The sequence below is a fragment of the Macaca fascicularis genome, chromosome 1 (genome assembly GCF_037993035.2).
Source record: "Macaca fascicularis isolate 582-1 chromosome 1, T2T-MFA8v1.1".
NCBI classification, from domain to species: Eukaryota; Metazoa; Chordata; class Mammalia; order Primates; family Cercopithecidae; genus Macaca; species Macaca fascicularis.
Genome location: NC_088375.1, coordinates 114,530,506 through 114,550,769, shown reverse-complemented (window position 1 = coordinate 114,550,769; position 20,264 = coordinate 114,530,506). Strand labels below are relative to the sequence as shown.

General features: G+C 39.5%; 1 protein-coding gene, 1 long non-coding RNA gene and 1 pseudogene across 2 annotated transcripts in view; 1 reads left to right on the top strand and 2 right to left on the bottom strand.

Annotated features, from left to right (window-relative positions):
• Positions 1-20,264, bottom strand: part of LOC102127036 (NBPF family member NBPF4) — a 635,890-nt gene that overhangs the window by 21,387 nt on the left and 594,239 nt on the right. Inside the window, 2 exon segments of the mRNA XM_065532789.1 lie at positions 591-800; positions 3,372-3,379. Of these exon segments, the coding sequence (XP_065388861.1) occupies positions 591-800; positions 3,372-3,379 (218 nt within the window).
• LOC102119540 (profilin-1 pseudogene) lies at positions 3,783-5,010 on the top strand (annotated as a pseudogene).
• Positions 11,591-16,401, bottom strand: LOC135968008 (uncharacterized). Its single transcript, XR_010582428.2, has 2 exons — positions 15,876-16,401; positions 11,591-12,690 (listed from the first exon to the last, which is right to left on the bottom strand). It is a non-coding gene; the product is annotated as an uncharacterized lncRNA (long non-coding RNA).

Below are 20,264 nucleotides of genomic sequence, written 5' to 3'. Positions count from 1 at the left end.
CCAAAGTGCTGGGATTACAGGAGTGAACCACCGCACCCGGCCCCTACTCCCTGCTCTTGATGCTGTCACTTATAGCTACCACAGGTTCTATTAGGAGCAGACACCTCTTGAAGCCCCTCAGAGCGGGTACTGGGTACTATCACCAACTTTCCCTTAGGGTCCCTAGAACAGAGCTTTGCCTTTTGGGCCTCAACAGAAGCTTGAACTGAATAAAAGTTCACTAGTCCCAGACATTTAGAACAACAGACTAGATGTTATTCGTCTGCAGGATCTTATATGGTACAGAGAGGATTCTTGAAAACATGATTGAGCCTCTTGGAGAAAACAGGTCGTTCTCTGCCTGTGTCAGAAAATCAGCAACTGGGATTTGAACTCTAGTCCCACCCCCACCTGACTGCAAACATGGAAAGTTGCCAAATACTTTGGTACCTCTGTCTTCCAACTTTAATAAAATGTTAAAATACCCATTTCTATTTTCCTAGAAGTACGGGAAGGATGAAATTATTTTTGATGGAGAGAGCATTTAGTTTCTCAGAGAGAAGACAGGATGTCATTCATCACTTTCATGATGGTGAGCCTAGAGATCTTACTGTATTTATTCTGCTGGTTGGCCAGGAAGTAGGCCACTTGAGTTACAAGAAATTTCTCTTTTATGTTTCTGAACTGTTGTTTCTTCTCTGCCAGCTGGGGGCGCAATTTCTCATTGATTTCTAGAATGTTCATCTCTGCCTTCTCACTGGACCAAGGGCCAGCAGACACCACCATGCTGACGTTTGTGGCAGAAGAGGTGGAGTCAGGGACTGGGGAGAAGAAACACAAATATATGGTGGGTTAAAAATTGGTGGAATCAAATAGGTTTAATCAGGACTGAGGGATGTCAGTAACTGAAATTCTTAACTTACTGTTGAGAAAAACGTGATCACTCCGCACAGCACTTTAGGATCCTTAACCACAAAAACAAGGTTCGAGGTACCTTAGCTCAGAGCTGAAGGCACTGCCCGTAGCTCAGACTCTAACAAGAGTGAGGGAGATTGTGGCCAGCGTGCCAGGTAATGGTCTCCAGTTGCAATAACAGAATTAGAAGGTGGGGGTGTCATGGAATCTTAGGAGCCCTGCATTCCAATTGCCCAGGCTTTGCTGAAACACAGGCACCCTGGTCTCACCTGAGGGTCACCACCAATGGGGATCATTCCTGAGCATTCACTCTCAGTATTCGTGTACCCTTGTGACAATGGCACAGACCCATCTCTTTCCCAATACATCTAAGCATATTCCTCACTGTTTAGCTCTTGTCTGTACAAAATCATCAAGACAGAAACAGTTTCCCCACAGGTTATATTTTCTTAATGGTAGTCATGAAGTCACCCCACCTGCTCTAAGTTAAAACACATCTTAAGGCTTTTCCACAAGTGTAAGATATCAAACTTTTAGCCTGCTCTGATATCCTCTGGGTCTTCTGCAGTTTTTTCTGTATCTACTAGAAAGTGAATGAATAATTCATTTTTTAAAAATGTTTTCTTTTCTTTCTCAGTATTCTTCTTGCTGCATCCCATTGTTATGTTGATTTCTTTTATCTTACTGGGGCACCATCTTGGGTTTTCATCACACCCAAGACCAGTTTGGCATCCCTACGTCCAAAGCTCTTCCTCTATGTGGGTTGATTTGTTTTTTAATGTCACTGAGCACTACATGTTATACTTGTCACTTATGGATGTCATTCTAGTGCCACAAGAGCACTTTTCAAGGTATCAAGTGATCAACATCATTTATATAGACGTCTCCTGAAAACGTGAGTGACCATCTATCTTGGGAATTTTTGTAAACTTGATGCTATTTTGTTGTTTCCATTTTGTTTTCCCATATACTGAAAAGAACAGGGCCACGAGCAGTTCTTGTGGAATATGGTTTGATGTATATTTTGTTGAGTTGGACTAACACCATTGATTTTTGGTTGCATTCCACTAACAGAACATGGCAAGATCAAGGTTATGGTCAGGGTTGGTTGGTGATCCTCAGTGTTGCTGTGCAATAGAAGGTGAGTTTGAGGTGAGAGGAATGAGTAGGAAAGAGTGACCCCCTGAACCACCTCCTCACTTTCTCAGCTTTCATTCCCACCTAGGTTTTGTGAGCCTGGAACTTGGGGGACTGTCCTGTAGCCCAGGTCTCCTAAGATTGGCTGGTGGACTAGCCCGAGTTGAGGGTGCAGTGGGTGTGACCCTGGGCTGCCCAGCATTCATGTGGAAGTGAAGGAAGGAGGACTGGATCAATCCCATTTGAAAGCATCCGTCTCTGCAGCCCACACCATCCTCCAATGACACTGTAAGGATATTGCTTTGAGATGCATCAAAGGCTTTAAGTCAGTGCATTTTCTGGGGTCTGGGAGACCTGACATTCTGTGTTAGAATGAAAATCTGTCAAGTATGATAAAACTGCAGGTTCACAAAGTTACATGGCTTACATGAGGTCACACAGGGATGAGTTTTCAGCACTGCCAATAAAAGCAATCACAATAATTATTCAGTAATTATTCATAGGATTCATATAATTCAGTAAATATTCACATAATTATTTAGTAATTATTCATTGACCAATTTGTACAAGGCATTTTGTTCAAAACTGTGCTCATATGTGGACATTGTATCTTCTTCATAATCGTTAAGGTAAAGCTATTATCCATAAGTAACAGGTAAGAAACCTGAAGAAGAGGGATAGCAAATCATGTGTTTGGCCATATTTCTATTTTTTGGTTGTTTTGATGCTGGAAGAATGAGCAGAATGAGTCACGGGAAGAGAATTCATTCCTGTATTATTTTCCAGGACACAAGTGTGCCCTCCTAGAGTACTGGGACCAAAATTCCCAAGTGTCTGCAACCTTGCTTTAACAGTATGGGAAATAACCTCTATCACCTGGAATTTCCCTGGGACTTTGGAATATGCAAGAGAAGTATGAGACTTGGGTCTTCCTTTGGCTGTGTTTAATTCACTCTTTGATTCACTCACTACCTTCTCCCAGGGTGGGGATTATTCTGTTCATGAGGGATCCACTCCCATGCCCCAAACACCTCCCATTAACCCCAACCTCCAACACTGGGGACCACATTTAAACATGTAATTTCGAGGGGACCAATATCTAAACTATAGCAGCCACCATAGATTAATTTTGCTTATTCGTGTGCTTCATAAAAATGGAATCATTTTGGCCGGGCCTGGTGGCTCACATCTGTCATCCTAAGACACTGCGAGGCCGAGGCAGGCAGATCACCTGAGGTCAGGAGTTCGAGACCAGCCTGGCCAACATGGCAAAACCCTGTCTCTACTGAAAATACAAAAATTAGTCAGGCATGGTGGCAGGTGCCTGTAATCCCAGCTACTTGGGAGGCTGAGGCAGGGAGAATTTATTGAACCTGGGAAGCGGAGCTGAGATCGCGCCACTGCGCTCCAGCCTGGGCAACGGAGCAAGACTCTGTCTCAAAAAAAAAAAAAAAAAAAAAAAAGGAATCATTTAGTATGTTCTCTTGTTTTGACTTTTCTTACTTAGGTGGTTATATATGACACTAATTTGTTGGATTGTGTTTTTCCCTTGTTTCATTTTGTTTTGGCCAAGTAATATCCTATTGATGGTATGATTATCACACAATTTGATATCCATTTTTCTGATGGGAGACAGGTTTGCTTGTTGGCTACTGTGCATAAGTAACTATGAATATTCTCGTACAATTATTTTTGTGAATATACATACTTATACTTATTTTACTTATTTTCCTAGGTATCTAAACCTAGGGATGAAATCGTTTGGTGAATGGGTAGAAAATGGTCACAGAGTTTTGCAAAGAAGTTGTATTATTTTACATTTCTGTGAAAGATACAGGCCATTTCCAGGTGCTGTACCTTCCCACACACTTAATATTTTCAGTCTTTTAAATTATAGCCATTCTACCATGTGTATGGAGATATCCTATTTTGGTTTTCTCATACCAATTGTTCATTTAGATAACTTCTTATGGAAAAGACCTTTTCAGATGTTTCTGTTCATTGATATATTGGGGTGTTTGTCATTTTCTTTGTAATCTATAGGAGTTCTTTATATATGTTGAATGAGTCCATTTATATATACATTTTTTGATATTATATAGCAAATAATTATTTCTGGTCTACAGATAGCTTTTAAGTTGTTAAACAAAACATAATAAGCAGAAAGTTTTTAAAAATGAAGTGCAATTCACTTGATTGCTTACTATGGTGAGTGCTACGGTATCTCATCTAAGAAATATTTTCGTATGTCAAGTTCATGAAACTATTTCCTGTTTTTCCTTCACAAGGTTTCTCATTTTAACTTTCATACCGCAAGTTAATTTCAGTGTATGGTGGAGAGTGGTTGTTAATATTAACTTTTTAAAACAACAAATATTATTTCACTCAAAAACGTTTTACTTAAGTCTTTCATTTTCCCAATGAAGGGCGTTGGTATCTCTGGCAGTGCCAGTGCCTTGGTCAGGACGGCAGCGCCTGCCCTGAGCTCTCCGCCTCTCGCGCCCGCCAGCAACGGCGGCCCCAGCAGCAGCGACCAGAGGAGCCCCTGCAAAGGCGCAATGGCCCGGTGGATGCCTCTATCTACAGCCTGGTGGCGGACGGGACCTGTTAGGACGCGGCCATCGTGGGCTACAAGGACTCGCCCTCTGTCTGGGCCGCCGTCCCAGGGAAAACTTTCCTCAACATCACCCCAGCTGAGGTTGGTGTCCTGGTTGGCAAAGACTGGTCAAGCTTTTTCGTGGATGGGCTGACACTGGGGGGAAGAAATGTGCTGTGGTCCCGGACTCACTGCTGCAGGATGGGGAATTGACCGTGGATCTTCATATGAAGAGCATCAGTGGAGCCCCCACCTTCAATGCCATTGTCACCATGACTGCCAAGACGCTAGGCCTGCTGATGGGCAAAGAAAGTGTCCATGGCAGTTTCATCAACAAGCAGTGTTATGAAATGGCCTCCCACCTTCAGTGTTCTCAGTACTGACCTCCTTTGTTCCTTCGCCTCCACCGCTTCCCACAGCTTTGCCCCACTTTCCTTCTCATACACACATACACCATTTTAATTCTGGGGGCCATTACCCCACACTCCTTATTGCTGCTAAAACCACATGGGCTGGGGGCCAGGACTAGAGGGACAGACACCCCCTGTACCCATACCCTTCCTGTGTGTGGTTGGAAAACTTTTTCATTTGGGGGTTTTGAGTTTTTTTAATGAATAAAAAAGATTCTACTAAAAAAATTAAATAACTGTACATATGTGGGCATATTGTTTGAATCTGTATTCTTTTACTTTGATGTATTTATGGATATGTACACCAAACTACCATTTTTAAATTACTGTAGCTTTAAAATCAGGTTTGAAATCTAGCAGAGTAAGTCCTCCAAGTTATTGTTTCTTCAAGACCGACTTGCCTATTCTAGGTTCTTTGATTTTCAGATACATTTTGAAATTAGTTTTTAAATTTCTCTAAAATCTCTTACTAAAAATATTAATCAAAATTGTGTAGATGTACTATGCTAACAAAATTGAGTCTTCCAATCAATGAACATGGTATGTATTTCTCTGTTTAGTCTTATTTAATTTTCTCACCAATTGCCTTTAGGGGCCTTGTACCTGCTTCATTGCATGTATTCTTAAGCATGTAATGATTCCAGCTATCAATCTCTATTATATTGTATTGAATTTCATTTTCTAGCTGCTAATTGCTAGTATGGAGAAATTAAGATAATGAAATCAACTTTATGAAGGTATAATTTAGGTACAACAGACTGCACCACTTTAAAATGTATAATTCAATGCATGTTTACAAATGTGTACACTAATGGAACTACTGCCACAACCAAGATAGAGGAATTTCCCTACGCCCCAAAGTTTCTTGTACCCCTTTGCAGTTCATCTGTCTTTCAACCCTCAGTTCCAAGGAGCCACTGTCATTTCAGGTCCGTTTGCATTTTTAACTGTTTTCTATAAATGAAATGATACCTGTGTTCTTTTGTGTCTGCCTTCTTTCATGCATCAACTTCATTTTAAAATCCATCCATATGAGTATTTGCATCAACAGTTAATGCCTTGTAATTGCAAGTAGTATTCCTTTCTGCAGCTATACCATGTTTTTTTATACATTCACTTGTGATTGGACGTTACTATCATTCCAGGTTTGGGCTATTATGAAGCTAACATGAGCATCCATATATGGAAGGCCAGGTCTCACTAATGCAGGCCTCCCTAACTACTGTTTCAGTACCGACTGAGTGGTCAAATTAAATATTAAGAGCAAAAAATAAGCCAGTGCCCTCATACAAAGGCTAGAATGTAACAAAAGCCCACCAAGAGTTTTGCCTAGGCTTTTCCTGGGCCTTAAAGCAAACAAAATAATGAAGGAATTCTTGACAGGAATCATTTAGGATTAAACAAGTTTTATTGGAGGTCTGAAGGAACTCCCCAAACCTCTGCGATTTAGCAAGAGACAAGATAAGGGTCCCCAGTCCCTAGACCCATTAAATTAAGTGAATTTACTGAGGCTCCAGAGGAAGGTCTTCAGGACTCAGACTTAGTTATAGATTGAAAGAAGTTAATCACTTATGTATTTAGATGAATGCACACTTCCACATCACATATAGCTTAGAAGGTACATAAACTCTGGAAACTTTGTAGTTTTGAGTTGGTCTGGTGATAATTTCCAGGCCTTCTCCCTGTAACCAGTTGCAGAAGTAAAAATTCTCTTCCTCCTCAGTTCATCTGCATCTCGTTACTGGGCCGTGAGAAATAGCAGCCCGCCCCTCAGTTTGGTCTGGAAACACACATACAGATCATTGTGCAGACATCGTGTGTAAATTCCTAGGAATGGAATGACTGTCCGTCTGATTTGTATATGTTTAACCTTTAAGAAACTGTTAGATTTTCAAAGGAGTTGTACCATTGTTCATTCCCACAAGTATAAGACTTCCAAGTGCTTTGTATCCTCACCAACATGTGCTATTTTCAGCCTTTTTAATTTCAACCATTCTCATGGATATGTACTGGTATCTCATTGTTGTAATGACTGATCTCCCTGATGACTAAACAGTGGAGCATCTTTTCCTATGCTAATTGACCGTTCATGTATCTTCTTTTCTGAAGTATCTATTCAAGTCTTTTGAGAAATTGTTTCATTGTGCTGTTTATCTTATCAGACTGCATTATATATATATACACACACTCTAAAAAAACCCTTTATTGGAGATAAATACGATATCTCCTATATTGTGGCTTCTTTATATGTTCTCTTAATGTTCCCTATTTGGAAAAATGATAGATAATCTTCAAAACGGTGACTCTATATATATGTGTATGTGTGTGTGTATACATACATATATGTCCTAAGAATCATTAATTAGACATATATGTGAGTATCTATTTCTGGATTCTCTCTTCTCTTCCACTGATATATGTTTTATTTTTTTCAACAAAACACATGCTCTTGATTTTCATAGCTGTATAGTAATTCTGGAAATAGGTAGTGAATTTATTTACCATTATTCTTTTATAATATTACTCTTTTATTCTTGATCATTGACATTTCCATATAAATGGTAGAATCAGCTTGTAAATTTCTACCAGAATGCTGGTTGGAGTTTTTTTTAGAATTCTATTGGATCTGGAGATCAATTTGGGAAGAACTGACTTTTTAAATATAACAACTCTTCTGATCCATGACAAGGTTTATCTCCCCACTAATTTAGTTCTTTTATTATTTCTCAAAGCAATTTTTGTAGTTTTTGGTGTACTGGCCCTACATACACTTTGTTGACTTTCTTTCTTCTGGAGTGCTGTGATGTGATCTCGGCTCACTGCAACCTCTGCCTCCCGGGTTCAAGTGCTCCTCCTGCCTCAGCTTCCTGAGTAGCTGGGACTACAGTCATGTGCCACCACACCCAGCTAATTTTTTGTATTTTTAGTAGAGACGGGATTTCCCCGTGTTTTGCCTTATGGTCTTGATCTCCTGACCTCATGATCTGCCCACCTTGCCCTCACGAAGTGCTGAGATTAAAGGCATGAGCCACCCCACTCAGCCTGTTAAATTTATTTATAAGTACATCATATATTTAGATGTTACTTTAAATGAAATGGTATTTTTATTTCATTTTCCAAATGCTCATTGCTAATATACAAAAATACAAAAGACTACTTATATTGAGCTTATATTCTGCAACATTACCAAACTCACTAATTAGTTTTGGTAGATTTTTGTAGATTTCTAGGATTGTTAACATACACAGTCATTATCTGTGAATAAAGACAGCTTCAATTATTTAGTTTTAAACTTTTCAATGCTTTTATTTATTTATTTTCCTTACTTTATTGCATTGGTTTAGATCTCTAGTATAATGCTGAATTGAAAGAGTAACAACAGATATTCTACTTTTTTCTCTGATTTAGAAAATGTCTGGCATATTCTTACAGAACTATACAACTACCTACTCTATGACTCAGTAATTCCTAAGTATGTATCCATGAGAAATTAAAACAGATGTCCAGAAAATGATGTGTACAAGAATGTTCATAGTAATTTTATTCATAATAGGAAAAACTGGAAACATTCAAGTATCTGTCAATACAAGAATGGATCAATAAACTGTGATACATTCATTCCATGGAATGGCTAAAGGAACAAACTGTTGACACACAAAACAACATGGATGAATGTCAAAAAGATTTTGAGTGCAATAGGAGCCATACGCAAAAGAGTATGCACTCTTTAATTCCATTAGTAGATGTTCTGGTGGAAAAAAAAAAAGCAGTAGTTTCCTATGGATGAAGTCCAGGAAGGGGCATGAGGAAATTTTAGGGTGATGAGAATATTCTATATGTTCATATGCATTTGTCAAAACTCATCTAATGCTCACTTATGATTTGAGCATTTTATTATATGTAAATTTTACCTCAAAAGCAAAAAAACTGTAGATAAATATTGAACTTTAGGAAAGGACGTGAATGCTGAAGGATTCAGTGGGATGTGAATTCAGTATACTGATGTCTGCAGTTTACTTGAAATGCATCAAAAAAAGTAGATGAATGAAGGGGTGGGTTGAGAGATGGGTAAATATATGGATATATGATAAAGCAAGGATAGTAAATATTAATGATAGAATATAGGGGATAAGTATATAGGTAAAAGCACCCCAGCTTTGTAAAAATCTTTCAACTTTGTTTTATATTTGAAATTTTTAATAATGAAATACTTCAAGCCTTTGGAAACCCCACCACAAGGGAAATTAACATCACTTCATCTGTCAACTATATCATGACCATGTTCATTGGAACACCAACTTCCTGCCCAAAATACAGCCATGTTTGTAATCACTTTAAATGGAACTGCCAAAGCCGGTCCAGGAGTAAGCAGTGCTATGGCCAGAGGGAGTCTCACTGGAGAGAAAATTGGCAAATACTTCAAGCTTAATGAAAATAAGAACAAAACATATTAAAATTTGTGAGATGCAGCTAAAGTGATAGGAAAAAATGTGTAACTTTATATGTCTATACTAGAGAAGAAAATTTTAAAATCAATGATCTAAATTTGTAGTCTTAAGATTCTAGAAAAAGACAAGCAAATTAAACCTAAAGTAAGTAGAACAAAAGGAATCATAAAAAGCAGCAATCAATGAAATAGAAATCAGATAAACAATGAAAAATTAAAGCCAAAGGGTGTGTTTTAAAAGATTAATAAAACTGATAAATACCTACAAAGACAAAGAAAAGGAAAGAAAATGCAAATTATCTTTTTATCAGGAATTAAAAAGGTGATATCCATGGATTCTACAGACATTAAAGGGATAATAAAAGATCATGGTAAACAACTTTATGTCCATAAAAGCAATAACTCAGATAAAATGGGCAAATCTCTTGGAAAGTACAATTCACCTGAAATGACAAGAAGAAATAGCAAGAATATCCCTCCACCTATGAAAGAAATTGCATTTATAATTTAAAAATCTGACACTAGGCAAAATCTAAGCCCAGATGCTTTCAAGTAGAATTCTTTCCTTTATCTACGAATGACATGATATGAATATTAAATAAATTTTTTCAGAATTTAGAAGAAGAAACTTTTCAAAGTTTTTGAGGCAAGCATAACCCTGATGCCAAAACCAAAGCAAGTATAATGCTGCTATCAGAAGATTTTATAAGAAAAAAATTATACACCACTCTTTCTCATAAACATAGATTCAAGAAATCCTACAAAATATTAACAAATCAAACCCAAATATATAACAGGTATAATAAATCCTGACCAAGTCTAGTTTATCCCAGGAATATAAAGTTTCTTCAACATTTGTAAATCAATTAATGTAATTCAGCCCATTAACAGAACAAAGAAAAAAATTATACAATTATTTCAATAAATGCAGAAAAAGTATTTGACAAGATTGAAACTCATTCATGATTTTCAAAAGAAAACAAAACATGTGGCACACTAAGAATAGAAGAAATTTTCTTTAACTTGCAAAATACATCTATGAAGAACATAGAGCTAATATCTTGGTTAATCGTGAAATGCTGAATGCTTTCCATCTCAGACAGGGAATAAGGGAATGATGTCAGCTATTCCAACATTTATTCACTAACATCCTGGAGGTCTTAGGATGGTCTTGCTGAATAGAATTCCATTCCACAGATACACTACATTTTGTCTATCCATTTAGCAGCTGATGGACATTGAGATACTTCCAGTTTTTCACTCTTGTGAATAATGCTGCTGTGAACATTCCAGAACAAATCTTGTGTAGACATATGTTTTGATTTTTCTTGGATAGATTTCTAGGTGTGGACTTGTTGGATCATATGGTAACCATATGCTTAACTTTTTAAAAAACTGTCAAAGTGGTTTCCAAAGTGATTATTATTTGACCTTCCCACAGGCAATATTAGAGGATTCCAGTTTTCCCACATAATCAGCGAGGCTTGGTATTCTCTGTCTTTTAAAGCATAATCATATTCATGAGTGTATGCAGTATATTAGTGTGGTTTAAATTTGCATCTACCTAAAGACTGATGACACTGAGTACCCTGTTATATGCTTTTTAGTCATTTATATTTCTTCTTTAGTAAAATTGCATCTATACCCTTTTGCTGATTTTTAAAATTAGGTTGCTTCTTATTGAGTTAAAAGAGTTCTTTATATATTGTGAATTCAAGTCCTTTGTAGGATGTATGATTAGCAAACATTTTCCTCCAGTCTATGACTATTTTCTTTGTAAAGGTCTCTTTCGAAGCAGAAAGGTTTTTAATTTTAAGAAAGTCCATTTTATTAATGGTTTCTATTATGGCTTGTGCTTCTGGTATATTATCTTAGAACTCTTTGCTTAACCCAAATTCACAAAGTTATTGTCCTATGAATTCCTTCTGAACTTTTATATTTTAGCTCTTACAACTAGGTCTATATCCATTTTGAGTTAATTGCTGTGTATGTGTTATGTCAAGCAAAGTGCTATCCCGGCCCTCGGGATAGTCGAAGCAGGCCCTGGAGGAGGGGGTGGGAATTTGGGGAACAAGAGATACGAGAAATGGAGACAAGACAGTGCTCTGATCAAGTCTCGTTTAATGGCAGTAATGCAGTGCCTTATATACACTTGGAGGGGAAGGGGTTGGGCCAAGGCAAAAATGATCTCATAGTGGAGGCGTGGCCAGATAGGTATTGGTTTCTCTGGTCGAACGTCATGTTGCACCTGCGCTGTCAGGTAGTAATTTTCACGGGCGCGGGAAAAATGGGTGAAGAAGAAGCAGGAAGAGCGCCATCTTTTATGAGGTATTAATACAGGGAAAAAGGTAAATCTAGGGAGGAGGTAGAAGGTGGAAATGAATAGAGCTCAGGCGTTTTTAATCGTCAGTTATTATTCGCTATGGCCGGGGCGTGCAGCTCCGGACAGGTCCCCCTTTTAATTATTTTATGATGAGAAAACGACCCCTCGGGAACTGCGCCTGTCTTAGGTTGGGTCAACTCATCCCCACCTTCTAGGCCCATCATGGGATAAGGCAGCAGCAAGGGCGGCCCTCCTGTCTTAGGCTCCGATGGGGATAGTGTCCTCTTACCCGTCATTGACTGTCCAGTTCAGCACACAGGGGAGGTGGTCTTATTAAGGGAAATAAGACTCACCATTTTCAGTCATCTCAAGGCGATGATAATGGACCTGTATAGGTTTGGCCTGGAAGGCCTCGATTTGTTGTCTGACGAATGCCATAAGCTTATTAAAGATTATAGGCCCGAGAGTGAGAAAGAGTAGAAGAGTAAGTAAAGGACCAAGAAATGGCAGGAGATAGGGGAGAAGTCCATCGAGTCCAGTCCGCAAGGGATTAGCGACCAGACCTTTTCTGCGCTCTTCTAGTTCTTCCTGTAAAGTCTTTATCTTATCTCTGACGATTCCGGATTTGTTGGCGTAAAAACAGCACTTTTCATTTCCATGACTGGTCTGGCATTAGGTAAGCTGTCTTGCCCGAGCAAGTCACCTGGGTGATTCTGTCTGATGGAGGTTCAGATACCTGTCCCCCTCTGCAATCACAAGGCTGGCCGTATTGTTTTCGTAATAATTCTCTTGCCTTACGAGGGTCACCAAAACCTGCATAGACTGTCACTATGTTATATAGAGCGATTATTCTCCAAAGGAATCTCATGTTAGGCTTCATTTTCTGAAAAACAAAAAGGAAAGAACTTCTCAGGGAGATTTATCTTCCCTGGACTGACAATGGTTATGATTTATTTGTCTTACCAATCTTTCAGGCAGCCATCTGGCTGCATCATTTTTTTGTGAGAAGATGCATACTGAGCCTCTTCCCCAAATTAAAACTGGATCGGGGCCATGCCATGAATTATCAAGTGGATCTTTCCATTTTACCATTGCAAACTGTTTTTGAGATTCAGGATGCCAGAAACGATCGGCAGCCAATTTTCCATGACTGTCCAAATTTAAAAAATTAAGGATAAACAGGGCATGATTGAGTATGTTTCTAGGGGTACCCTTCACGGGGTACCAGCTCCCCCCTTTTAATTTTGTGATAACAGTTTTTAAAGACAGATGAGCTCTTTCTACTATACCTTGTCCTTGGGGATTGTAGGGAATACCTGTGGTATGTTTAATTTGTAGGGTATTACAGAATTGTAAAAAGGTTTTGGCTATATAACCAGGGCCATTGTCTGTTTTGATTTGTTTGGGTATTCCTAAAATAGAAAAGCAATGCAATAAATGAGCTATGACATGTTTGGTGGCCTCTCCTGTTTGGAGAGTTGCACTGACGAATCCACTATAGGTGTCTATGCATACATGGATATATTTTAGCTGACCGAATTCTAAGTGGTGAGTAACGTCCATTTGCCAAATTTCGTTGGGGATGAGTCCTCGGGGGTTAACTCCTAGATAGGGAACAGGCAAATACGTTATGCAGTTGGCGCATTGTTTAACTATTTGTCGAGCTTGTTCTCTGGTAAGTTTAAACATGAGTCTTAAGGTTTGGGCGTTTAAATGATGCAAGGCATGTGCTTTTTGTGCTTGTTGCAAATTGTCTGTAGTGACTGTGGCTATGATTTTTGTTGCCGCGTCAGCTGTTGCGTTACCTTGTGTTAAAGGTCCCGGTAATCCTGAATGTGCTCTAATATGCCCAAGAAAAAAGGGAGTAGTCCTTTTTCGGATAAGTTGTTGACATTGTAAAAATAGGTCAGCTGTGTCTGAAATATGTTTAATTTGAGGCACGGTCTCTAAGAGGGGTATTGAATGAGCCAGGTAGGTGCTGTCTGTGTAAATGTTAAGTGGCTGACAAGGAAAAGCTGATAGTGCTGCAATTATAGCTTGCAATTCGACCAGCTGAGCTGATGTATAAGTGGTCTGGAATTTAACGACTACATTATTGTAAGTGTAAGCGGCAAGTCCTGTGGAAGATCCATCAGTGAAAATTAATAATGCGTCATTGAGAGGTTCTTTGCTGGTAATATGGGGAAACACAAACGCATGAAGTTTACAAAATTGAATAAGTTTGTTAGGTGGGTAATGGTTGTCAATTGAGCCAGTGTAAGAAGCACAAGCAATTGGCCAGGCTTCCGTATTTTGTAATAGCCAATGAATGTGTGATTGAGTGTAGGGCTGTATAATGGTAGAGGGTTCTATTCCAAAGTATTTTCTACTGTTTTCTCTTCCCAAGATAATTAGATCAGCTATGGCATCATAATAAGGCAACAAAACCTTTTTAGGGGAGGAGGGCAGGTGTACCCACATAATGGGATTGTTCTGCCAAAATAGGCCAGTAGGGGTTATTGTTGTGTTAAAAATAAGGAATATTAATGGCTGAGAATAATCAATACTGGTAACAAATTGTGTTGCAATGGCATGTTCTACCTGTTGGAGTACCATTAATGCTTCTTTAGTAATGGACCTGGGAGATTTTGGATTAGAGTCTCCTTTTAATATATCGAAAAGAGGTTTTAACTCTCCTGTAGTGAGTTTTAAGTACGGCCGAAGCCAATTTATGTCTCCCAGTAATTTTTGGAAATCATTTAAAGTTTTTAAATGATCACGACGTATAACGGCCTTTTGATTAATGATTTTGGGTCCATTAATTTGAAAACCAAGATAGGTGTATGGATCTTCTAATTGTACCTTTTCTGGGGCTATTTGTAGTCCAGCTGCTGCTAACTCTTGTTTGAGTTGAGCAAAGCACTGTAAGACTTGTTCGCCAATTTCTCCTGCTATTAAAATATCATCCATATAATGTATAATATACATTTGTGCCCACGTTTTTCTGACTGGCTCTATAGCAGCAGCTACATGTTTTTGACACAAGGTAGGACTATTAGCCATACCCTGAGGTAAGACTTTCCATTGATAGTGTTTCATTGGTTGTTTAAAATTTGTAGATGGAAGACTAAAGGCAAATCTTTTTTGGTCAGCAGGATGAAGGGGAATTGTAAAAAAGCAATCTTTAAGGTCAATAATGATTTTAAAATATTTTTGAGGAATCGCAACCGGTGAAGGTAATCCTGGTTGTAAGGCACCCATAAGGATCATAGTGATATTTACTGCTCTTAAATCTTGTAAACGCAAAGCATGCCTACAAGACCAAAAACCTCATCACCTGGGTACATGGTAGATAAGTAAATAATGGTCTGCACCCCAGACGCAGCAAATCAGAAACTTGGAGGGCAGAGCTCTGCAAGCTGTGATTGAACAAGCCTCCCAAGTGAGTTTCATGCACACTGAAGGCTGAAACTCAATGAGAACCATTGTTTTAACCAATTAAAATACAATCTTCAGGTGGTTCATATACACTGCCAAAATTGAGAAAGCTTGAGAATCACTGAATAGTAATAATTATTTTCAGATGGTACTCGACAAATTTACAAAAACTGCAAACATGCAAGACCCGCCCAGCCATCCGCACATCCACTGGGATCCACTCCCACGATTACCCTCGAGGGAAATGAGACCCTCCTCCGTATCCCATGGAGGCTTTGCAAGGTTAGAACGGGAGCTCACCTTTAAAATATGCTCTGTCTGAGCGACCGCAGCCATGACTTGCGGATCGACCTCCTTCCTATCTATTAAATCTCTAATGAGGTTCCAATAAGAGAAAACGGTCACAGGAATTTTTTCTGGCCCAAAAGTATTATAATAGTCCTGAAGACAATCCCCTACTCTACGCCATATTTTGATATCAATAGTTCCTTCCTGTGGGAACCAAGGGCAAGTATCTTTTACAAAATCAAAAAATTTAAACAAGTCATTACCTTTAACCTTTACTCCTCGTATCTTTAAAGCCTCTTTTAATTGTCCTACATATATTTGATGTTGACTTAATTCTTGTCCCATTTCGGATGCGTCACTTACCTTCGATTCAGACGCGGCAGGTTCCCGCGGTGATCAGTTTAATTCCTTTTGTCTTTGTTAGCGGTTGACCGTCCTTTGGCATCCTCTTCCTCACGGAGTCCCTCGTTTCCAGGTCCCTGTTCGGGCGCCATGTATCCCGGCCCGCGGGATAGTCGAAGCAGGCCCTGGAGGAGGGGGTGGGAATTTGGGGAACAAGAGATCCGAGAAATGGAGACAAGACAGTGCTCTGATCAAGTCTCGTTTAATGGCAGTAATGCAGTGCCTTATATACACTTGGAGGGGAAGGGGTTGGGCCAAGGCAAAAATGATCTCATAGTGGAGGCGTGGCCAGATAGGTATTGGTTTCTCTGGTCGAACGTCATGTTGCACCTGCGCTGTCAGGTAGTAATTTTCACGGGCGCGGGAAAAATGGGTGAAGAAGAAGCAGGAAGAGCGCCATCTTTTATGAGGTATTAATACAGGGAAAAAGGTAAATCTAGGGAGGAGGTAGAAGGTGGAAATGAATAGAGCTCAGGCGTTTTTAATCGTCAGTTATTATTCGCTATGGCCGGGGTGTGCAGCTCCGGACAAAGTGCCACGAGGGAGCTTTGTCTGGATAGCAGCAGGGGAACTTGGAGTTAAGTTATGTTTAGAAGTTATCCTTCCCCAGCCCATGAAACTGAGATTTCCTGCTGCATCTGTTAGTGATTGGCTAATGCCTCAAGGGAAGAGAGATAAGTGGGATATATGGATTATACACTCCCATATACGTCCTGTTTGGGGAGACTGGGTGCAAAATGGTTACAGTAGCCCAAGGATAGTCCTACTAGAAGAATCCTTAGGAGCAAAAATGCACCAAAGGCAGGGAAGGATTGTACAGAGGGGCTAACAGGGATCTCAGGTGATGGAGGTTGGGTTCCTAGGAAGTCTCCTCCTGAGATGGATGCAAAGGGGAACTTGCACGTATCAGGGAGTCAGTAAACATGTGTCTTGGGAGTTAGGAGCAGATTGAAGGTATTTCTCAGTTTGTAAACATTTTTGTCAACATGAAAATGGCAGGCATCTAGACTTATAATCTCCTAAAGAAAAGATAGAGAAAGTTGACAACCAAGGGTTCCATCCATTTAAGAACCAGTGATCTCTGAGAGAATCCTAAGTGTTAGCTGATATTACCCTATCCCAGCCCACAGACCCCACACTTTTAAGATTTGTTGGGTTTCCTGTGTGTGGCCAAAGGAACACTAGCCCAGTGAAATTGACACTGTGAGTAAATACATAGTTCAGGGAATGTATTACTTACCACTCTCACTGCAGTAGCCTTTCTGAAAATGAAAAATGAAACCCTTGATAGTCAACTGAAACACATGGTAGTCAAAACAGGGGAGATGGACAAAATTGGAAAGGCTGGGTTTGTAGTTAAAATTATTGTGTCCTCAGCTTGAACGAGGGTACGTAAAGTGCAGATCCCACTGGAATGTCTTCTAGATTTGTGAAGTGAAATGAGGGGTAAAGGGAGAATGCAATTATATAGCTTAGTATAACAAAATCTCTTTCCCACCTCAGAATTTTTTTTAATTTTGTCTGATCTCAGGGTTCCAGGCCCAAGTCTGGCACCAATGCCTAAGCATGGCAGGGAAGAATCGACTTCCCAGGTACCTTCACGTATTTGGGGGCCTGTAAAGGTGGAGATTCTCAAAGGTAGGATTGCTGGCATGTCCTAGATGTCTCAGAGGCTTTTGGACAGGAAATGCCCAAGTGTGCAGGTGAGGGGATGGTCGCCTTTAACAAAGTCCAGCAACGTAACTTCTGAGAGCACATCCTGTACCAAGAACTTTGTTGTTCTGTTTTGTTTTTGAGACGGAATCTCGCTCCGTCGCCCAGGCTGGAGTGCAGTGGTGTGATCTCTGCTCACTGCAAGGTCTGCCTCCCAGGTTCAACCATTCTCCTGCCTCAGCCTCCCCGGTAGCTGGGACTACAGGCATCCGCCAGCATGCCCAGCTAATTTTTTGTATTGTTAGCCAGGATGGTCTTGATCTCCTGACATCGTGATCCGCCCGCCTTGGCCTCCCAAAGTGCTGGGATTGCAGGCCTAGAACTTTGGTACCCATCCCAAAGATACCATATCTATACATTTGAATTTGGAATGTGTATTCCTAACAGTATTTTAGGGTGGAATTTAACTTCACATCATGTAACCTTATGGAAGCCAACTTGGTATGCAACTCAATTACAGGCTTGGTCAGGCTATTTCTTGGCCCCATCCCCAAGTCATACAGTACCTCTAAACCGGTTTCACCACTGGGAAAATGATGTGTGTCCAGGATACAATAAAAAGCATTAGAGACAGATTATTGCACACCATAGGGGTGTTCTTAAGTGTGTAATGATTCCAGATAGGATTGCTATCATGCTATTTCTAAGAATAATACTCTGAACTGATTCTCTGAGATCTGGCACTGACTAATGGCCAATGCTGGAAGGAATCATTGTTCCTTTTCTTAGACAAGGAAATTTGAACTCCTGCTGATTTGGCTAAAATCTCCACAAAATTATTTGGAGAAAAGACACAAAGGACTGTTTATTCCAGTTGCTATGATCTCCCTTTACTGAAGGATAGCCTGGGAAAGGAAAAAAGGTAACCCAGTCAATTTTCATTGTAAACAAATAATGACAGACTGCTTGGTAAATACACCAACGGTCCTTACCATTGGAAACCTTCTTACATGTGGAATGCTTTTAGTAAGATGTGTCATATCTATGTAGGTAATCATGGTAGTCAAACCTGGAATCTGTAGATTTACTTGCTTTTGTTCCTTGGAAACTGTCACATAATCTATGCGACTATCAGCTTTATCAAATGGAGATGACCAAAAATGGCTCCATATTTATGTAAGTTACAATCTCGCACATCACTTACAGAGCTCTTATGTTACATCTGGGCTACATCATTTCCTAATATGGAAGGGAGGCTCTTTGGGGAGTGATGGTGGTGCTCTCACACTTGTGCTTGATTTGTGTGTGTCTTATAATCAGTTTTCTTCTTAAGTACGACAATATAAATTAATAAAATTTGATACTAGGTATGGTTTATGATTCTCATAAGGTTTATTTGCAATCCGATCTTTTGTGTTTTCTCCATTTCAGGTGGATATTCTCTTATGCAATTCCCTGACCTTTCTTAAAATAGAGGTCATGTCCTTTGCAGGAACATGGATGGAGCTGGAGGCCATTATCCTTAGTAAACCAACTCAGAAACAGTAAACCAATACTGCAGGTTGTCACTTATAAGTGGGAGCTAAATGATGTGAGCACACAGACACAAAGAGGGAAACAGCAGACACTGGGGCTTGCCTGAGGGCAGAGGTTGGGAGGAGGGAGAGGAGCAGAAAAAATAACTATTGGATACCAGGTTTAGTACCTGGGTGAGGAAATAACGTATAGAATATGAGCTTATATAACAAACCTGAACATATACTCCTTAACCTAAAATAAAAGTTAAAAAAATAGTGACCGTTGGCCAAAGTCAAACCAGAGTAATCAGTGTGTAGGGTCATGGTTAGCTTATGGATCAAATACTCAGTGGCCTTTAGGTCCCTATTAAACTAAATACGTTGCCGAAGTTCCTTCCCAAACCATATATTCTTTTGTATGTGCCCATTTGCGACTCCAGAAGCATGATGCCATTTTTCACTGCTGTCTTATGATCTTTGTTTTGGACTCCAGTAATCTTAACTTACAAATTGAAGCTTTCTGTTTTATTACATGGACTGAGAGGTCAAGATAAGTACAGCTTATTGAAGTGCATAAAGAGACTCTTGTTTCTCTGCAGAACAATGGAGTTGAGCAGCACTCTTTGTTCTTAATGAATTATCTTTTATATTTATCCGGAAAGTGGGTGATTTTTATATTTATTATTACAAGTTTTATACAGAGTTATTTATACTGCCCCTATTTATCCTATTGAGAAATGAGTTCATATTGTACCAGTAACTCAAAGAAAATTCATCACTCTGAAAATGTACTTTTGCCCACTGAGCAATTATAGGCTAGGACGCCAATGGATCTTAATAAGCTTGGTACATAATTGCTCAATATATGGTAAGTGATAAGCTTAATTTTATTAGCACTCCTGATAAATCATCATAATGTGATTTTCAGAGGGTAGCCAAATCACTTGGAGCTCTGGCATACTGAACTTTGTTTGTGGTCAACAGCTCTACGGTGATGTGGGGTCTTCTGAGGCTTCCTGATAGATGAGAGGTATCTCAGGGGACTCTATTTCAACAGGGAGATAATCACAGCTTCCTCATTCCCAGCATAATTTAAAACACCTTTGTTCTCAATCATTTTATTCACTGTTTCTTTTTCTTCTCACACACTCTTGGGATCCCGCACCTCCCCCTCAAGGCT